This window comes from Pundamilia nyererei, unplaced genomic scaffold, assembly GCF_000239375.1.
Source record: "Pundamilia nyererei isolate P.nyererei 1_Seehausen unplaced genomic scaffold, PunNye1.0 scaffold00024, whole genome shotgun sequence".
Classification (NCBI taxonomy): Eukaryota; Metazoa; Chordata; class Actinopteri; order Cichliformes; family Cichlidae; genus Pundamilia; species Pundamilia nyererei.
In genome coordinates, this window is record NW_005187425.1 from 685285 (window position 1) to 705659 (window position 20375).

Genomic DNA, 20375 nt, shown 5'->3' on the forward strand with positions numbered 1-20375 from the left:
TAATTTACAATTCAAATTTGAAACCTAAAAAAATATAATTAATTTGACCCAATGTCATAAAGCCATGAGGTTGTTTTATTCATGACATTTTGCCTTATTATGTGATAGTGATAGAAAGAGTCAGGAGGAAGGCGTAGCAAGGATGATATTCAACAATGGGCCCACAGCAGAATCGAACCAACATTGCAGTGGTTTTCTCCATATCACAATTGTAAAGCCATATTTAAAAAAAAAAAAACAATGTCTAAAAGAGATTTTTTTGACTTCTGCTCTAAAGAAGGGTGCTGTGAAATCTGAGTCCCTACAGGCCATCTGATTTAGTTATCTGATTTTAGACTGACACAATAACCTACCAGCTTTCAGCTGCTATATGCTGCAACCTCACCAACAATACAGTATGTTTAAGGTTAAAATATGTTCAACCACACATTCCTTGTACCTTTTTGACTTAGTGTTTTTTAAACTGTTTTTTTTTTCTCTTATATCTCATCACAGAAAAAGTGTTTAGTGCTGATTCATTGGTCTTTGTTAGATGTCCACGTCAGCTGTACAGAGGAATATAATTTGACAAAGAGGTGCTCTTGTATATATCCTGCAGGAGACGTTGGTGTCACTTTAATGGCTTGCTTGGCACACCTCTCTCATCACACGTCATTCCCGCACCTTGACTTATAAAATATGCAATGCTAACTCGACACCATCTCTTCTCGTGCTTCTTTTTCCTTTTTGTTGAAGATGAACAATCAGCTCCAGCCTGCCCCCCACTCTCTCCTTTGGTCCCTCCCTTCTCTCCCTCCCCTTATATGTGTTATCTTCCTGTAGCCATCCCTCCAGGCACCGGCCCGTAGTTCAACCTGTGACCCTTGAAGAGAGAGAGAGTCAGTGAGAAAGAGGGTGGCAGGGAGACCGAAAGCAGACGACCCAGGGGGTGGTTGGGCGTGGATGGGCAGCTGCCTGCCCCCTCTACTAAGCCTGCTATGGGGACTACAACCAGCATTCACATTCAAATTCTACCAGGCAGAAGGAAAAGGGAAGCGATAGATTGCGGGATGGAGGGATAGAGAAGAAGGCGGGGGGGGGCTTAACACGGTGAGGGCTGAGAGCTCGCAGAGGTGAAAAGTTTAACAAGCAAAGCTGTTCCTCCTGATCGCAGGCCGCCTAATCAGCTTCATGGGTGGCTGGCTAAATCGGCTCTCAACTCGACCCCCCACCCCACCTTCCCTGAAATCTTTTTTTCTATATTATTTTCTTTCCAAGGTGCAAGTCATTTATTTTATTGCCACTTTCGGCCCAGCTTCTGCCTCCCTCTTCTTTTTTCCCCCTTTATTCTTGCCCTGCTTGTGCAGACCAAAAAAACAGTGAACAAGGTGGAACAAGAGGAAGGAGGGGGCTCTGAGACAAGGGAGGCTGGGATGAACCGGATGTCTGGGGTCTCTCTCAGCAGGATTAGGAAACAGAGAATGAGGGATTGGGTGGATGGAGAGATGAGTTGAAGAAGGGATAGAAGGACAGGCTTGAATAAATAGAGAAGTGGGTCGTGATGTAGGAAATGGGAAGATAGAGGGGAACAGAGGGAGGGAGACCGGAGAAGGGTGAAGGAAGATATGTCGGAGAATTTGGGGGGGGGGTAAGTCAGGCAGCTGAGGGGGGAGAGAGGAGGAAGAGAAAAACAGAGGCCCCGAAAAAGGAGGCAGGGAAGAGAGTGCAAGTCCACGGACACAGTGGGGATACTATTTATGCATGTGAGGGAGACGGGGGATGTACACATATGCACACACTCTCTCTCTTTCTGTGTGTGTACGTGTGTGTGTACGAGTGAAATTAAAATTCATGACTCTCTCTTCACAACCATTTGAGTAACAAGATTAAGATGGCGGGTTAGAAAATAGTGCTGGCATTATCAGTCTGCTTGCAGTCCCTCCAGCTGCTTGCCTCTCTATTCCACAACAGTGGGGATAAGAGGATAACGCAGCTAGCCCTGTCTGCCTGTCCTAGCACACGCCTTACACTTTAACACACACACACACGCACACAAACACACACAGATCTTAAGAAACACTACCAATGCACAACGGGCCTGCCTGCCTGCTTGCCTGCCTGCTGTCAGCAGTCCCTTGAGTGTGTTTGTGTCAGAGAGTGAAAGTGTGTGCATGTTTGGAAAACTGCAGAGTAGCGAGCTGGGGGTCTGGAGAAGGTTTGTAAAGAATTGCTAAAAAACCCTCCCTTCTCTTTCTCTTCACACAAACACATGCAAAGCAAACATTACAACTGGCAGTATATTCCAAACAAAATCTGACAAGTGCCGAACCTGGCACAAAGAGGAAGGACAGAATATTCATAGCTACTGGGAGTACACGCTTAACAGCATCTGTGCCAGATGGAGAAGCTTATGACTCAACTCGAAGCACCAAAATGATAGAAATATAATTAGGAATTATACTTACATTATGTTACTGTCTTAAAACTGTTTGGTTTCAGTAAGTTTGGACTTTGACTTTAGTGTCATTTACTTAAATCTCTGTCCAAATTTTGACTAACACCTAATATTAATACACATTTTTTCCCATCAGATTTATAAAGGCAATGAAGCAAGAACGAACAAAATGGAATGATATGCAAGAAATGGTCAAGTGCGTCAGTGAGGTGGGCTATAGCAGTGCCCCGAAAGGATGGTTGTTCATTTTTAGGTGAAAAGCAAGGTTTTAGACTTCAGGCAATTACTACTTGAAGGCTAGACATCAACAAATGCTGCATTTCCTTCCCTGAGATGCTGTGCTAGGCCTTTACTGCAGCCACCTTCAGTTGTTTACGTGTCTTTCATGCCTTCAGTTTTGTCTTTAGTAACTGAAGAGCATACTCTATTGGGTTGATATACTTTCGAATTCACCCTGCTACTTCTATCAATAGTCACATCATCACTAAAACTGCTAATCTGATTCCATTGCCATCCATACTGCCCATGCCATTACATTGCCTCCAGCATGGTTGAGAGATCATGTTTGTATGGTTTCAATAATGAATTGTTTCCTTCTCCATACTTTTCTCTTTTCATGGTTCTGGTACAAATTAATCTTGGTTTCATCTGTTTAAGGACTCTTTTCAGAAAGGAAGGATGTTAGATGTATTCTAAACCTTCTTGTTCTTGAGTGTAACCAGCAGTTTGCACTTTGCTGTAAACTCCCAGTAAAGGCGTTGTGAAGGCATCTCTTAAATGTAGACCCTGATAAATATATTCCTACGTCCTCAAGACTGTTATAATCATGGTTAGATGTTTTCAAGTTGTTTTTATAAACCAAGGAAATAATTCTTCATGAATGTTTATTCATTTATTTATTTTGAGCTTAATGATGCGCTCTCCCACTTGCACTGTCATCTCTTCAGTCTCATATTTAAAATATAGTGGAAAGTTATTTTAAAAATGTCAATGCTTTCAATCAATATGCTTAATTAGATATTATGTCTGCTTCATGTGAATAGGCCTCACCTGGCCATAAAACTGTCTGTCAGTCAATTGCCCAATTACTTTTGAGACTCTGAAGGAACTCTTTATAAGAATGGTTGAAAATGTTAAACAGGTAATACAAAATGCTAGTAAAGCCCGTGAAACTAAAGCTGAAAGTTTTTGGGGTTTTTTTTGTAAAAGCTGTGGTGGCACACTGAAGCAAAAAAGTGTGTCCTTGTCCAACAAATGGCCTAACTGCACCAGCTTGTGTGTTGGAAATGGCGAGGTGAAAATTGCATTCATTTTGTACTTCAAAATGAACAAAATAAGTAAGTGAAGGGTTTTTTTTCTGTTTTTATTATAGTTCCATTTTTATTATTTTCAATATTAGAATCATATTACATTTTTCTGCAAAACAGTTAAATAGAGCTACAAATTACTTGGTGGGGGAGACACTGGTATTGTAGCACCAGGCTTTTATTGTTAACTGATAAAAGTGTGACAATGTCTCTTGGCCAAAAAATAAATATAAGGAGTAATGCAACAAATTACTTTCTACAAGAAGTAAATAAGTAATGTAATGCATTACTTTTGTAAAAGATTATATGTAATATGTTACTTTCATGAAGCAGACTTCAGCACCAACTGTATATAGCCACATGCTTATTCTGGACAAAAAAAAAAAGATTTACAATACACTATGCAGTGAAAGAGTGTCCTTTAACGTCCCTCTGGTGGATATGTCTTTGAAAGAAACTGAAAGAAAATCTATACTGTGGTTCACTGTTAGCTGTGATATGCATTTTTCTTCTCTTCTAAACCAATCACTGAAAACAAATATAGCAGGAGTAATCTGTAGTGCAAATTAGTAGCAGCTGTTCATTTGTGTGTGTGTGTGTGTGTGTGTGTGTGTGTGTGTGTGTGTGTGTGTGTGTGTGTGTGTGTGTGTGTGTGTGTGTAGAGGTAGTTTGTGTTTCGCAGTGATATCATCATCATCGTGTGGAGCGTGTGTTTGTGTGTAATGTCTAGCCAATGTGCTGTCTGAGTGTGTTTTTGTGTGTGTTATTGTGTGTGTGTGTGTGTGTGTGTGTGTGTGTGTGTGTGTGTGTGTGTGTGTCTAGAGTGGTCAGTCAATCCACACAGGGGTTGTTCTGAGTGTTCATCAGAAGATAAGCAGGGGAGACTTAATCACCTTCAGATGTGAGGGGGGCACTTCAAGTTGCCCTGATATCCAAACACAGCACCTGACCCTGCTGTGTTTGTGTGTGACAGTGTACTAATGTATGCATATCACGCAGCAATAAGTGTGTATTTCAAGAGTGACCTGAATGTTCAGACAGTCCTCTTGGATTCCAAAGAAAAGAGGAGAAAGCACATTTAAAAATGTTACTATTAACAGTGTGCACACACTGGTGTCTCAGAGACATACAAGAGCGAAAACAGGATGTCAACCACCTTGTGACTAGAAGGGGGGAAAAGGTGGTTGCGTTTTCTTATTTGCTGTCGGACACAATTGCAAGTAGTTGCTGCGATCAGCTGGTGGCACAGAGGGTCAATGTGTGCAGAGGTTGCCTGAATGGAGACAACATGTCTTCAAATAACTGCGGCCCGACTCAGACTGACTGCAATCGCTCACACACAGATTGGTCAATATTCGCAAATAATTGCGGTCTACTTTATAAATGCACACAGATTGTCAACACCTTGTAATCAATCTGAGTTAGTCTGCACCGATTACAAATTGTCTGCAAGATCTCTCTGAAAGAGAGGACTCGACTCAGCTGGTTATATTTCTATATTAAAGTAGGGTTGCTGAGCACCTACGTCATTGTGCAGTTAAATCACCTTTAATAAGCAACTAAATTACTATTTGTAGAGGCAGTTTCAAATCTATGAGAAGTGGAACAAGTCAAAAATGCAGCGAGCCATTTAAAATAGTGAACTGAATACCTGGCTAGTAGAGCCACGTGAAAACACAACAACTATATAAATGGCTCATGAGTGCTCCCCCATATTTGCAGTTTTTAAGCAATTTATTACAGTTAATCACCATATTATCACAAACTGATGGCATGTAATTACCAACTCTAGTCCATTCAGTTGCAAACTAATTGCCTTCATGATGCATTAAAGTTGCTATAAAGGCAGAAACTTGTTGTGAGTGGTCGCAGACCTGATACCTAGGCAACAAGACTCCAAGTTCTTCTTCCAAGTCATATGATGGAAACTATTTTGGTCGCCAACCACTGTTTTCACTTTGCAATTTTCTTGACCAGTTGAGGTTTTATACAATAAAAAGGAATTTTATCTCTTTAAATTCTGCATTCGGTGTAAGACAACACCCACTGAAATCCCACCAAAGCTATTCATTTCTTCCTATATATCCCTTTTAATCCATCCCTCTCTCCCTGCTTGTTTCTTTCCCACTCGTCACTTTTTTCACTATAATTTTGGTAATTTTCTTTATAGCTTTAGCTATTCCCACTCCACCTGAGAGTAGAACCACCAGAACTATACAAAATCATATTATACATTAATATCTATAACAAAAAACATGCTTGCTAGTTCCAATTAGTTGTGTACAGTTTCAAGTTTTAAAGGCCACCAGCCGGTAACAGACACCAAAATTTTAATTGGCTGGAGTAATGTGATCAAAGGTACAGTGGTGAACTTTACTTTCTCAGATGTGGATTGTGACATTATGCCATGTAATTGTAAAATGTTGAGTCAGTCCCTTCTCTAAATGAGTGCTTATCCTAAATGCGGTTTAAAAGGCTCCAGAGTCACTTAGATATCCAAATTAAAGTTAGTCAAGGACCAACAGCAAAGATCGAGACAGAGAAAAGGAGTGAAATATTCCTTGCTGAGGTTCAGGCCACTTTAACAGGCACTTTAATGGCCAGTCTGTCCAATTCTCCCACCAGCGTAGGTGAATGTGTGCGCACCAATTTAGCCCACTTCTCGCTGTCCTGTTCTTCTGTAGCTGTGTGTGTAATGGAGTTAACAGCTGGACACCACTTCTTTTAACACAGCCTACTCATGTGCTTTCTGTCGGCCCTTTTCTCTTTTTCACTCTCCTTTTCTCTCCTTCCCTTTCTCATTGTCACTGTGCCAAGTTAAAGCAGCTTGTTTTTGCTCTGGTGTGTCTCTAAACATCAAACAACAGGCTAATCTGCTGGTCTTTATTAAAGCTGAGAGCACATTACACAACCCGGATTGGTGCTGCTTTCTTTTTCGACTAGCAAAAGATTCTGCACAATTTTGAGAGAGAAATGAAACAGTTTAACTCTGTTTTCTTTCAAGTTCATTTCAGTTCAATGAATTAACCAATATATTTTTGCTCAGAATGAGAACTGCAGATTTTCTTTAGAGAACTTCACAGATGTAATGATGATAGTAAGGCAAAGTCTTAAAAAACTGAAACAACACTTTTATTTTCTTCTTGAATCAAACATAGTGTAGTCAAGTATCTACACAGAGAACATTTCAGTCCATCAGCTCACCTGTTTCTCAACCAGATATGCTTTCATTTTAATCAATTGAGTTGTCGCAAATACATAATATCAACTTTCAATGCAAGCTAGAACTACATAAAATCTATACTTTTATGCAATTCTGTACCTGTTAGGCTGCATATAACAAACAGACAGCCTTCAGGTCTGAAATGCTAAGGCAATGTAAAACCCTTGTTCCTTCTAATGACCACTAATGATCAGTGATCAGGTATGAATTTCTGAGAAAATGACCCTACTTCTAGCCTAACTTATTAGCTCTGTGCACATTTAGTTTTTTGGTCTCAATCACCACTTTCAAGTCTTGATCATCATGCTCATTTTGTAAAGTATGGTTTCATTAATAGCTCGGTCACCGCAGAGTAGAAAAAAAAGGACGGTAACCTCATTGTGACTAGGAAAAATCAGTGGTTCCTGGTAGGGCTGGGCCATATCATACCGTTCACAGTAATACCAGTATAATGTTGGGCAACGATAAGAAAATGAAATATCATGATAGAATATGGGTAAAACACGCATGCGCAGTGCCTGTGTTTTCATACGCACATGGCGGAAAAAGCATGGCAGTGACGAAGAATGAGAAGAGCGAAAGTGGATCGTTAAATGAAACGGATGAACCAGAATTGGTTTGTAAAAATGCTGTGGAATTGGTTTAGCTTTCATCCGTCAGATACACAACAAAGCACTATTTTTGGTAGAGCATGCTAGCGGGCCGTCGTTATTACCGTGTTGTTTGGAAAATACGGCACACTTAAAATCAATCCTTTGATTTTTCTGAAAATCGACAGGGCCCCTTATAACCCCGTGTGCCTTATGTATGAATTCTGGTTTTGTTTACTGACCTCGAAACGATTTCATGTGGTACACGGCGCTCGAAAATCTGTCAAATGTTTTAGTACGACTTTGCTAAGCTACGAACCCGCACCACTTGATGGATTGTCGGAGCTTTACGGCTACCGTAGGCAGAAGCCTCGCTGAGTGATACGTAATGTGCTTCAACATAATATTACCGTATTGTGTGTGTATAACCTCTTTTTAAGTTTTATGGATATTATACATGGTCATGCTGAGGATATGTCGGCCAATTTCCACTGGAAATGCCTTTTGGACTGTCAGCAAGGAATTTGCATTTGCACTGTTAAATTTTTATATAACTTTAATGCACATAAAAAACAGCTGCTTGTTTAAGTGAAAATACATCGATGGATTTTTTTTTTTGCACCAATAAAGTTGTGGAGTTCTAAAGTATTTTGTCTAGTGTCAATTATATCGTCAGTTATATCATTATCACAACTTTTCAAATGTATATCGTGATAAATATTTTTGGTCATATAGCCCTGCTCTAGTTCCTGGTCATTGTGTGTGGGAGACAGTGTTGGAGTGAAGCTTAACTTTTATTGCCAGTTGTTGCAGTGATCAACTAGTCACCTCAGACAGATTGGTAAAGGTTAGCAAATAACTGCTGTCTAATTGATGAACACAGATGGATTGCTAACACCTGAATATCTGTTTTCACGGAATACAAGTAGTTATTCTGAATTTCAGTTTATTGTGATTTCTTCGATATGTAAACGGCAACAGATTTGTAATTTTCTCCAATTTGTCACAGCTAATCACTGTATTATAACAACCAATTTGACCTCATTTGAAGCGATAGCAGACTGTCTCCATTTTATTGCCATTTCATTAGTCTTCTTGTGTTCTCTACTAGTTCGTTAAGTAGACTAGTTTGGGAAAACAAAAAAGATACCAACAACCAAAATGCTCAAACAAAAGCTATAGTGCAAAAGAATAGTGCTATGAATACCACTAATGCAGACAATGCTGCTTCTGTGCTTGAAAATGCATCTCATACTATATCTTCAAATGCATTTTGATGCATTTTTATAAACTATTTATAAACACACTGTTCTTCTGCCATATGTATGGACCACTATCTTTAGCAAAACAGTGATTAATTCTACTTCATGTTGAATAAATGTTGTTTTTCCTTTCTTGGACATGTTTCTTACCTTCAAGTGGACATCCCAGACCTGAGCATCATACTGCTGGTGTTGAGAGATGCAAAATCCAGCTTGCTGGGCCAGTTGACAGAAGAGTCTTAGAGTTTCCCCTCGCTGAGGAGCGAACACCAATGCCATGCCCTGAATAGAAGACAAGTTTTTCTAAAGTTGGACAGTGAATAAATTAAGAGTATATTTCTGGGGTACTTCACACGTACTATCACACCATTAGTTGTTGTTTAGCTTTCACAAAGGGAAAACAGAGGTAATTGCTAGTGTGTCTTTTTCATGGTACATTTTAGATGATAAACTAAACAAAAATGAAAGGCAAAGCTCTTCTAATCCAATAAACCCAGAAAATGTGAGCAGAAATGCAAAGGTGTGAATTTGTCTACTTGAGTATGTGATTGTGTGTTGGTGCGTCTATGTGTGAAAAAGCCAGAGAAGGAAAAGCGTGTGTGTGTGTGTGTCTGTGCGTGCGCATGCACAACAGACATCCTGCATATACTAAGAGGATTACCAACAGGTTCAAAGTTTCTTTGAAATCCTTCAGCTTTCAGTTTTATTTCATGTTGATCATGTTATTATTGTTTTAATTAAACAGCGCAAAGAGGGATGCTCACACAATCACACACATACAGCAAATACACCTAATGCACAATGTACAACGACACAACACAAGCTAAAGAACACAAAGGCAGCAAAAACAGCAGGATCAGTGAGTCCGACAGATGATTTTTCATCTTTATATCCAGTAGCATTTCTCCTGTCTCACAAAAAAAACAAACAGAGCAAACGCAAACAAACAGACAAAATTCCTCCCAACACTAATCAGCTGATTAAGAGGATCCAGCCCACCGGATGGACCACCTTTGTCAGAAACAACAAATTAGTGCCATTAGATGGGAGAATTAATTGTTTTGTTAATTGTTTAATCAGCTTAGCAAATTATTAAATATTTGGCAAAGCTTGTTGTGGCAGCGTCAGTCTGATGGCCGACACTCAAATCATATTAGCCCCCGAATTATCTCCATTGGATTAAAGAGAGAGACACATGAAGAGAGACTTAACACACAGATGTACAACAATGGCCAGATGTCACGTCTCTCATTTGACAGCATTCGGCTTTTGACCACAGCAACTTCAGGCTGCAAGTGTAATTGCTTATGCCACCGTCTAAAATGTCAGCTGAAGAAACGCGTGTCATTGCTGGAAACCAGTTGAATATAATGCTGACATTATAATCTCTCACTCTTTCTGAGGACCTCAGCTGTTTGCAAAAGAGGTACTAAAAAATCTTAATTTTGAAGGTTGACTAACCAAGAACTGCAAAAGACACAGGTTAGTATTTACCCCTGGTCATAGCAATGAAGATGCTTTTTGAGGAATTTGCTATGAAGATTTCAGCACCAGTCCAGTATAATGGGAGTGATTCTAATCTTATTCAAGACACTGAGATTAGCCATAAATCAGTCAAGTCTATTTTTTGTGCAAAAAGCAGTCAGCTCATGATAATTTAATATAGTTGTGTTTAAATTTAGTCATTATTTTTAACAATGAGTTGGGATGGCCAGTTATAAATTATTCAAGATGGGACTTTTTCCCCACTGCACCCACTTTTTCCTCCCTTCAGTCTCCATCTGTTCTTGGAGTCCATCTCCGCCATATCCTCATCATCCTCATCCCTCTCTCTCTCCCTCCTCATTCTTCCTTTTCTGTGTCCTCACCTGCTTCCTCTCCTCCCCATCTCCTTCCCTTTGGTGCCATTTTCACCTCTTTTTCATAAACAGATATTTCTCATAACAGTCTGGCCTCTGTACTTAAAACGCACCCCTCTTCCCTCAGATGAATAGAAATCTCAACCCTATCTCTTCCAGTCTTTTGCTTTTTTCCCCCCATTTGCTTTGGCTGTCACAGCGTGGGGTCTTATCGCGAGGCCAAAAGGGAAAAGTTGCCTCGGATTTATGATTAAGGGAAGGGAAGGGAAGAGAGAGACGGAGATCAGAGCGATCCATTCAAGTTGCTTATAATAAGCATTAAAGCATTACATGATATTAATCCTGTCAGACTGTTAATGTCTATAGGGTTTCGGGCAAAGCCTAATTATGACTGAGAAGAGTGGGAGGTGATTTAGAGAAAGGGGATAAGCAGAGATATATACAGTAGACACACAAAGGCAAACGCAAACACATGCACACGCACACTTACACTGGGTTGCAGTAATCTCCTTATAGCATCAACCAGGCTGGCTCTGTACTGGTCCAGAAACAAACTAGGGGGGAGAGGGAGAGTGGGATTAGAATGCATTCATACGATAGCGGTTCTAGATAAAGCAGCAGACTATTTATTTGCTTTTGTTTACAAATAAATCCACCAAGAGGAAGAGGAGAAAAACAATTTGCATGAGTAAGATGCTCTTCTGTTTTGTTTCGGGGTTTCAGAAAGCATTCACCTCAGCACTGAGAGGAATGCAGAACATCAGAAAATCCAATGTGCACAGATGCTATCTCCTACAGTAAACATACGCGAGTGTATGAGCAGACATGCACACTTTTACTGAGATGCTAAAAAGCGGCGGTAAAGCACTTTGGATTGGTGGAATTAATACCCAGAGTGTGCTCTCTGAAGTTAATATGAAGATTTAACAACATAAACAACACATGAGAGAAAAAATTAAAACAAATCATGTTCACAACTGGCCTCTGTGAGCACTCACATACAGTAACTCGCACGTGTGCATGTAAGAAACAGAAACAGGCCTCTATTGGAGTCACAAAACTACACTTGTCTTTAGAAAGAGGACATTTGTGTGAAGCAGAAAAAGAAAAGAAGCAGACTGAAACACAGATAAGAATGTTTTCTTTTAAACGCAGAATATCACATTTAAAAAAAAAACCTTAATAAATCATAAAATACAGAATATTATAATTATTATTGATTTTTTGGAAACAAATATACCAAAAAAAAACCCATTAAATTTTTTTTTCTTTAAAAACATTGAAAAAAATATATTTCACTATTAAATTGAGTCTCAACTCTTAATTTTACCATTTATGTATTTGGTTTTGTTTTATAGTAAAAATTAAGGCTCCACACTCCTTTTTTCATAATGGTCATTATTATTTTTATTATTAATGTTGGGGATTTATTTGTTTTTTTTTTAATAGCCCCAAGCCTTCAACCTCAAAAAAGGGAGCTCAAAAGAAACTAGAAAGAGGTGGGATTTTTTTTGTTTCCCTGCTGTTGTCACAGTTCTGGGCCATTTTGACCCAGCGTTTTGAGTTTCTTAGGTTGTGGTTTATTTTTGCATAATGGATTGTTTTCTGATACTCTTGTGCTTTGTTGATTATTATTAGAATTCTATGTTTCTGTTTATTTTTGTTTAGGGATTAGTTCTTTGGTTGTGCCTCATGTTTAGTGTAGGTTCAGTTCTGTCTGGGTCTTCGTGAAATGGTGTCTTCTTTCCTGTTTTATTGAGAAAGTCCGTGTCTCATGTGAGTGTATTCAGTTTTGCCTCCCTTGTCTCGTCTCATCAATTACTTCCAGCTGTGTTCCCCACCTGTGTGTGTAATCTCCCCGTGTTCTTCTGTGTGTATTTAAGTCGTGTCTTCTTATGTTATAGTCGCTGGTCTGTTTCATCCATGTGTTCTCCCTGCTGTCTACCGGCATGTGCCTCTGCTCACCCTCCTTCATGTTCGTATTTAGTTTTCCCAGTTTAAGTTGTCTTAAGTTGTGTTTGCCATTTTCAACTTGTGTTTTGTCTTACAATAAACCTCCTTCGCACCTCCACGAGTGCCTGCAATTGGATCCTCCTTTATTTTTCTCCACACGGCTCATTCCACTCGATGTGACAGCTGTTCTCTATTTTTTCCCCCTCAAAACAAAATGTGGTACATGACAGGAGATAACAAATAAATGTCAATTTAATTTTAATATCCAAGAACGTTTCTTTTTGAGAAGTGAAAAGTGACAGGTTTATGTCACTATATTCACAGTATTAGTGACAAATGAACCCTTCTAACTTGTAAAAACTAATATACGTTATTATTTTGATTCAAGATAACATACATATAATTATGTATGTTATTTATGGCATTATTAGGTCAACAAAAAATGAAAGCTTGATAAATTTTATATTTTTGTTTTCAATGTAATTGTTAAAAACCTTACAGAAGAAAAAAACTTGAATTAGTTTTGCATTGAGTATCGGGGTCTCCAAAAATCCTGACACACAAAAATACAAAAAATGTATTTGTGGTTGAAATGCACTGAAAAATTAATAAAGAAGTGTATGAGGCTGCCTTTTCTGAAACCGCTAATCAAAAAGTGCTGAAGAAGACTGGAGGAGTTTTATCACTGCATTTACCGCCCTCCAACAAGAATCGCAAAGATGGTTGGAGAACATTACTGAAGAAAAAGCTGTTTTAAAGGGCATTACATTGATTTAGATTGATTTTGTGGAGACTCACCTAACCTTGAAGTCTTCTACCTTAAAATTTAAAGACTGACATAATGGAAACCTGCTTTTTCAACTCCAAAAAGTGAGTAGGTACCCATGATTTAACCGTGGAAACAGATTTATTTTGCCACAACTAAAGTAACACACAACACGAGCACACAAGCTTAAATCAGCTCCAGTCATTCAAAGGAAAGTAGCACCTGTCTATCTACTCACAAAGACAAATTTCAATCCATTACGCAATGGAGTAGTGCACTATGAGTGTGTGTGTCTATTATCACAGATGAGAGTGGAGTAATTTGACTAAAATGCAACAATACAGTGCAGATTTGACATAATCCTGCACATCCGTCCAACTGTCCAGTGGAGTGGCAATCTGGATTCAACCTTCCAATCACAGTCTCTGACCTTTCCTCATTCAAAATCCTCTGATCCCCACGAGGAATGAGAGGTGCATGTAACAGGATCTGCTCTCTCCATGTTTGCCGGTACATAAGCAGATATGTTCTTGCTGGTTTTTTTCTTTCTTTTTTTTTTTTTATGGGGGGGGAGGGGGGGTAAAAACTCTGCACAAACCAGCATTAAAACAAACATGTGAGCACATATATGTAAAGCTGCTTACTCTTCCAAGGCTACATGGAGGTGTGAAGTTTATTTGACTTGAAAGGTGAGAGGTTTCAGTTTGGTTTATTTTGCCACAGATATCAGTTCACAGGAAAAGTGAGTGGCAAGGAAAACAAGGAAGTGAGCTTGTTGGGTGGAGGTAACGGCTGGGACAGACGTGTAAACACACATGTACAGACACACGCTAAGGCCAAGGGAAGGACATAGTGTCATTCAGAGGGCAACAGTTTTAAAAAAAATGAGCAATGGTCAATGCTGATGTCTGCAATTCAAGTAGAATATTGTGGCTTGAAAGCTAAACCACAAATAAGGCTGGACAAGTTACACAAAGTAAACCTTTAATGAGCCATTTACCAAGATCTATAAAGGAATTATGGAGCCATTAGTTTAAGATTATTACCTCAGGTATGGGGGTAACAATAACCCCCTTTGAAACCGATTACACCAAGCAACAGGCAGCAACCCCCTACAACTACTCAGGACTGGTGGTTGCCAGGTGGTTGCTAACCTCTCTCTTGAAGCCTTTTGAGTTTTTAAAATTCGGAAAATTTGGGCATTGCTTTTTTTAAAAATTGACACATAACAATTTACAGTATTTATTTTTTTTAAGTTTTCTTGCTATTAAGTTTTTAAAAAAATATGATTTCACTAAATATCAGTCACCTCTACAGCAGGGTTTGCATTCCTGATTGAGGTACTTCACTCTGTATCTCTTTTTATATGGTGCTAGTAATGCATTCAAAATATTTTTTGAAGCAGTTTGTCTTCTGGGATGTTTAATACAGTGTTTACAATTTAAAACCACATTCCTGTTAAAAAAAATCTTCCACATACTTTAATGCATTCTCTGTCTTTTCTTTTTAAAGTTTTGAGGTATTATTTTAGATTCACAAAATAAGTGCTCTTTCCCTTTAAGGTCACCTCTGATGAACTCAGACTGTCAGAGGCCTATTGTCTTGTGATGACCCCACCCACCCAGGACAGCCCAGCAAAATCAGTCAAAACAGACCAGAGGTCAAAGGGTGAACGGGTGTGTGAATCTGTTGCTACTAAATTTGTCTGCTTATACACATACGTGCACTGATGATGTCAAGGCCTCAATTGTGAGACTATAAAAACAAATGACATCATTTACTCAGTCTATGTTCCCAAGGATTACGGTGCAATGGTATATATTTTTTATATGCATTATAAGAATATAAAAGAAAGTATTATCATCCATCCATCCATTCTCTTCCACTTATCCTTATCAGGGTGGCAGGCTGGAGCCTATCCCAGCTGTCATAGGGCAAAGGGCGGGATACAACCTGGACAGGTCACCAGTCTATCGCAGAATCATCAGTTAACCTAGCCCCAATAACTGCATGTCTTTGGGAGGAAGCCGGGTTACCCGGAGAGAATCCACGCAAACACAGGAGAACATGCAGTGATGATTTATTTGAGTTTCCCTTGATTAAATTCAATTGATTCATGTCAGATTATTTAGTCCCAGGCTATCCAGGAAATTTACTCTCACTACATTGCAGTCAAGTGGGAAAACAGGACTAACCTACTTAAGACGGAAACAGCAACACAACGTCACAACAGTTTCTACTGAGTCTGCTTATCCAATTCAGTTTCACAATGGGGAACCTATCCCAGCTGTCACAGGGAGAAAGGTGTAGTACACAAAGAGACAGACAACCTTTCACACTCACAATCACACCTATGGCCAATATAGAGATTTAACCTGGTGGATTTGGATCCAGGATAGTGCTAGCATACACCACCATGCCACCCGTGTACCATTCCAGTATCAGAAAACGCAAATTTTAAATTCTAAATAAATAATTCTGTAAGTAAATTGCTGCCACAAAAGTAGTGCTAAACTAGATGTTGTTTTTTTAAATTAATCATAAATATTAAAACTAATGTTCTTTCTTCATCTTATGAACATGTTGAAGCAACACTCACTTGTTTATTGATTCAACAACATTAATACTGCAAAAGACATACATATTTCTGACCTTCGGCTCAGAGGGATATTACTAAAAGGCATCACACAGAGCTTTCAACAAAGATATATTTGTGTTCTGTGCGCGTGTGCCAGTAATGTGTCTCTAAACTAATGCAATCCAGCATAACAATGAGCAGTAAAGTGAAACACAAAAACAGGTGTGTATGGATGAAGGACTGCAAATACGAATAAACAGAAAATGACAATTACATAGATACAGTGAAAACCAGAAGAATGCAGAAACTTGCACAAACTCACTGTCACACACACACAAACAGGGCTTTATCTCACTCCCTACACATGGACAGCTTTTGGAGAAAGCAGACATGCCAACATCCCAGCCAAAGATTCTCTGCCACCCTCATGCCCACTGCAGGAATCCCTCTCTCTCTCCCTGCCAGACAAACACAAACACAAATGTGAGGAGGCACACAACACTATTTCTGCTATGCTGGTTCCTACTTCACTGAAACTTCCTTCCTCGGCGTAAATGGCTGAAAGTTTCCACATAAGACTTTCATATTTGACCAAAATTGTCTCATAAATACAGTGTGAACTGAAATTAACTGCTTGCTTCCTTCTTTAACCCATCTTCTATCTCATTGTACTGTATTAACTATAAACTCAACAAAGCCTCTTTTTTTGTTAAAACATTGAGCGAGTGACAGTTTGCTTTCTGACAAGCAAGTGTTCATAGTTGACTGGGTGACTTTCTGTATAGCTAGATCATCTGCTGAAAAACCTCCCTCAAAACATTCAATAAACCTGAGAGTGACTTTCACTCTTAAGAAAGGAATACAAGTTATGATAAAATAAAAGAAAAAAAGTCTTTTACCTTTGCAGCATTCTAACACTTCATTGAGCTGCTGACCTTTTATTCACAGTTAGGCAGTCCCGTTTGCTCCTTCCAGTTGTGTTGCTTATATTACTGGCACAAGTCTTTAATTTTTTAACTTATTACTTTCTAGGCCACGCATCATGAAAAGTTAATTATCCTTAAAATTCAGGTGCCCACAGCAGAAAATCACTTCTTTTTTGCAATTTTTCCATTTAGAGGTAAATGGCCATGAGTTCACTAATAAAATTGGGGGGGTGGTTGGTGCCTAAGGTGTTTATGAAGTAACCTCAATAACCTTAAAAGCTGTTCTGATTGGCTCTGGCTCTGATTTCACATCTAATAATACCAACACAGAATATAAACACCTATGATTTAAAAATTACATTTTCACTGTATACTTTCCCTTTAACAGCTGAATTACTGAAAATAACTGATAGATAAAATGAGTTTTTGTATTGTTAGGTAATCCATAAATAAATAGCAGAGGAGTTCCTGTTTTTCACTATTTACTGTAGAAATTTAAAGACATCTTCTCTGAATTAGCAAAAATACAATTTGTTTATTATATTTGTTTCTTAAAGTTAAACCCAAAGAGCTGTTCTGCTTGGTTTCTATATTTACTACTGCATTGTTTCTTTATTGTTTCTTTAACAGAGAAAAACTGCAAGGTATTGTTGAAACTGGACTTCTTTCGCTATAAAGACACCTCTGGGATTAAAAGTCTTTACAGTGAAAAACAGTTTATATTATATCATGTATCTTATGTTAGTTTCACTGGTGTGCTCTGCTAGAGACCATATTAGGCTGTATTGAATATGGCTGACTATGTAAGAGGAGTGTGCCACTTCTGGTTTAGATGATAAAGTTTCTGAGTTCTAAGTGGTAACAGATTCATTAAGTGAAAGCATTTAAATAACCTTTCTAAAGGCAGAATTTAGACAACACCCCCAGGATAATCAGGATTTCCAAATAAGTTTCTTCCCTTTTCCTCTCCTCTCATCTCTCCTGTCTTCTCAGCAGTGGTCCACCTGATATCAGCAGGAGTCATAATTAATGGAGTGGAAGTTGCATTGTTGACCTTTTCGCAGGTGATCATCACAATGACGTTCCCGTTAATTGACCAGCCATCACTCTTCAGCCACCACCACTGCAATTATCACACAATCGCTCACTTGCATACACTTGAGAAAAGAGGACGCTACACAAAAACATCTTGCAGCACATGCGCACACGTTTACAGACTCACAACTACAAGATAAATCTCTGCTGAGAGAAATGGTGAAAAGAACCTGTGATATCAAAACTTTACATGCAATTTACTCGGTTCTCACGTTGTATGCTTCTGTCCGTCATACACACACACGTGCGTATACACTAGTTCACTGTAAAATATCCTCTATTAGCGGACAGCTCTCTTTCTCTCTCTGGGTGTTATACCTGGCTATTACTCATAATGACTGTGACATTAAAATAATGATAACGCTGTTTGCTAATGCTGCACTTAGCGCACATGCACGCACTTGTGCAGACAGATACACACAGACTATGCACAAGATGAAGTAGGCAAAGTGATTTTGCTTCAACCAACAGAATGTCCATCTTTTCAGAGTATGTTTGTATGTGAATGTGTGTAAGTCAATGTGCAGGAGTGGTGGACGGTAAATGCCATTTATCCACCTGCAAAGGTTTTATAACGCCAGTGCCAGTGCTTGTGTACTGTTCCACAAACAGGACAGTTTTCAGAGTTGTGTTGGAAACCCTAAACGCTTTCAGGGTGACTGAAGAGGATAATAAAACTGGAGCCTTAAAAAGACTTTAAGCCCTTTGTTACAGTTCTAAACTTGGACACTAGGGAGGCATGTCATTCAAAACACGCCATTATATTCAGACAGTGTCAAAATCTCAGAATAAATCTTGTGATGATCACGGGTTCACAGACATGGATGCATTCACACATATATAGAAGTAAAATGAGGACTACCTGAAAATACCGACAAAATCTATTTTATCTTTGTGTGGCTGAACAACATGAAAAAAGTTGGAAAAAGAAAAGAAAACAAGAAAAGGACATCTTCTTCATTCAAGTGCTCTTTTTAGGGATAAGCACACCAACCCTCTGCATGTTCTCCTTCACGACATCCATGAATTTTCACTGTAATCCTGCTCTTTTCTTTCTGCCTGGAAGCTCTATCTTTATCATCCTCTGTCTAATATATCCACTATGCTTCATCTGAACAAATTTACCTCCTTTTGTTTTTTTGTTAATGCTACTGTCTCCCAACCATACATTCTGCACTCTGGGTTTGCATTGCCCCTATCAGACATAAGCTGAAATGTCAAACAGACAGTATTCTGAATGTTCATAATCACAGGATAGTATCATCAGCCCATGTCAGCAGTGCCCCGCCCCTTCTAAACAGCCCGCTGTATTTTCTTCTCTGGGCATCTTTTGGCTTCTCTGAATTTTATTTAGGCCAAATTCTCTGTCAATTTTATAATCACCTTCCACACCGGTTGAAAGTTTTCTGGAACAACAAAGTTCAAAAGTCCTAAAGTTTCATCTTGAGGATCCATTTAACCACTAGAAGACGTTGGGTTGCCACTGCGACAGGTACAGCATACGTGTTATCTCCTGACAGATTCTACTTCATTGCCAACATACATTAAGTAGCGAAGTGTTTTAGCGGAAAGTTTCACAGCGACTCAAAGAAGCCTTGACACTCCAAATGACAGTTAGCTATTTTTTTTTTTCATTCTTCTTGCGTATGTATGAACTGGTACACACAATGCTTTTCTACTCTGTTTGAGCACTCAGAGCACTGTCTTACTCATTCACCCATCCTCACACACATTAATTCAAACACTTGATTTTCTAGGCCACAATACTTTTAGCAAAAATTCACATATTCACACATACCAGTGGATGCGTTGGAGGCAAATCGGGTTGAAGTTTTTGACAACCTGAAAACAGAACCCTGCGGCCCAGTTTCCTCTAAGAACACCTGGATTACAGTATCTTACTGGGTTATTATGGAACACCAGCTTGAAGCAGAAAAAAAAGATGTGGTTCCCGATTTGTCTGAAGCTCTACATTTCAGTGACCGATGGGCTAATTGTTATGTTTATGTTGCTCTATCTCTCCATTTCCATCTCCATTTCTGCTCCTCCCTCCATCCACCCTCAACTCTTTCTCTATCTTACCGAGTCTCCTTCCTTGTCAAGATGCAATTATTTGCAATTTGCCTAAGTCATCCATTTGCTGGGACACCAAGCAGAAAACGAGGCAATTTGGTGTAAAATGGAGGCAGGCGGGTGTCTGAGCATATGCATGTATGTGTGAATGTGAGTGTGTGGACAAGGCAGGGGAAGGTCCAGGCGCTGGTGGGGGGCCATGTAAAGACTGTCACACAGAAGTGAAAATTAATGTCATGAACGCACACACAGATCGTGTATATGTACTGGCTCTGTGTGTGTGTGTGTGTGTGTGTGTGTGTGTGTGTG

The 20375-nt window shown here is 39.1% G+C and overlaps 1 protein-coding gene across 4 annotated transcripts in view; it reads right to left on the reverse strand.

The window, feature by feature from the left end:
• camkmt (calmodulin-lysine N-methyltransferase) overlaps nt 1-20375 on the reverse strand; it is a 109548-nt gene that overhangs the window by 1667 nt on the left and 87506 nt on the right. For all 4 annotated transcript variants that reach the window (XM_005727309.1, XM_005727308.1, XM_005727311.2 and 1 more), the window contains exons 10-11: nt 11166-11229; nt 8967-9098 (exon numbers count right to left, since the gene is read on the reverse strand). In XM_005727309.1, coding sequence (XP_005727366.1) covers nt 8967-9098; nt 11166-11229 — 196 coding nt within the window. The remainder of the gene's footprint in view (nt 1-8966; nt 9099-11165; nt 11230-20375) is intronic.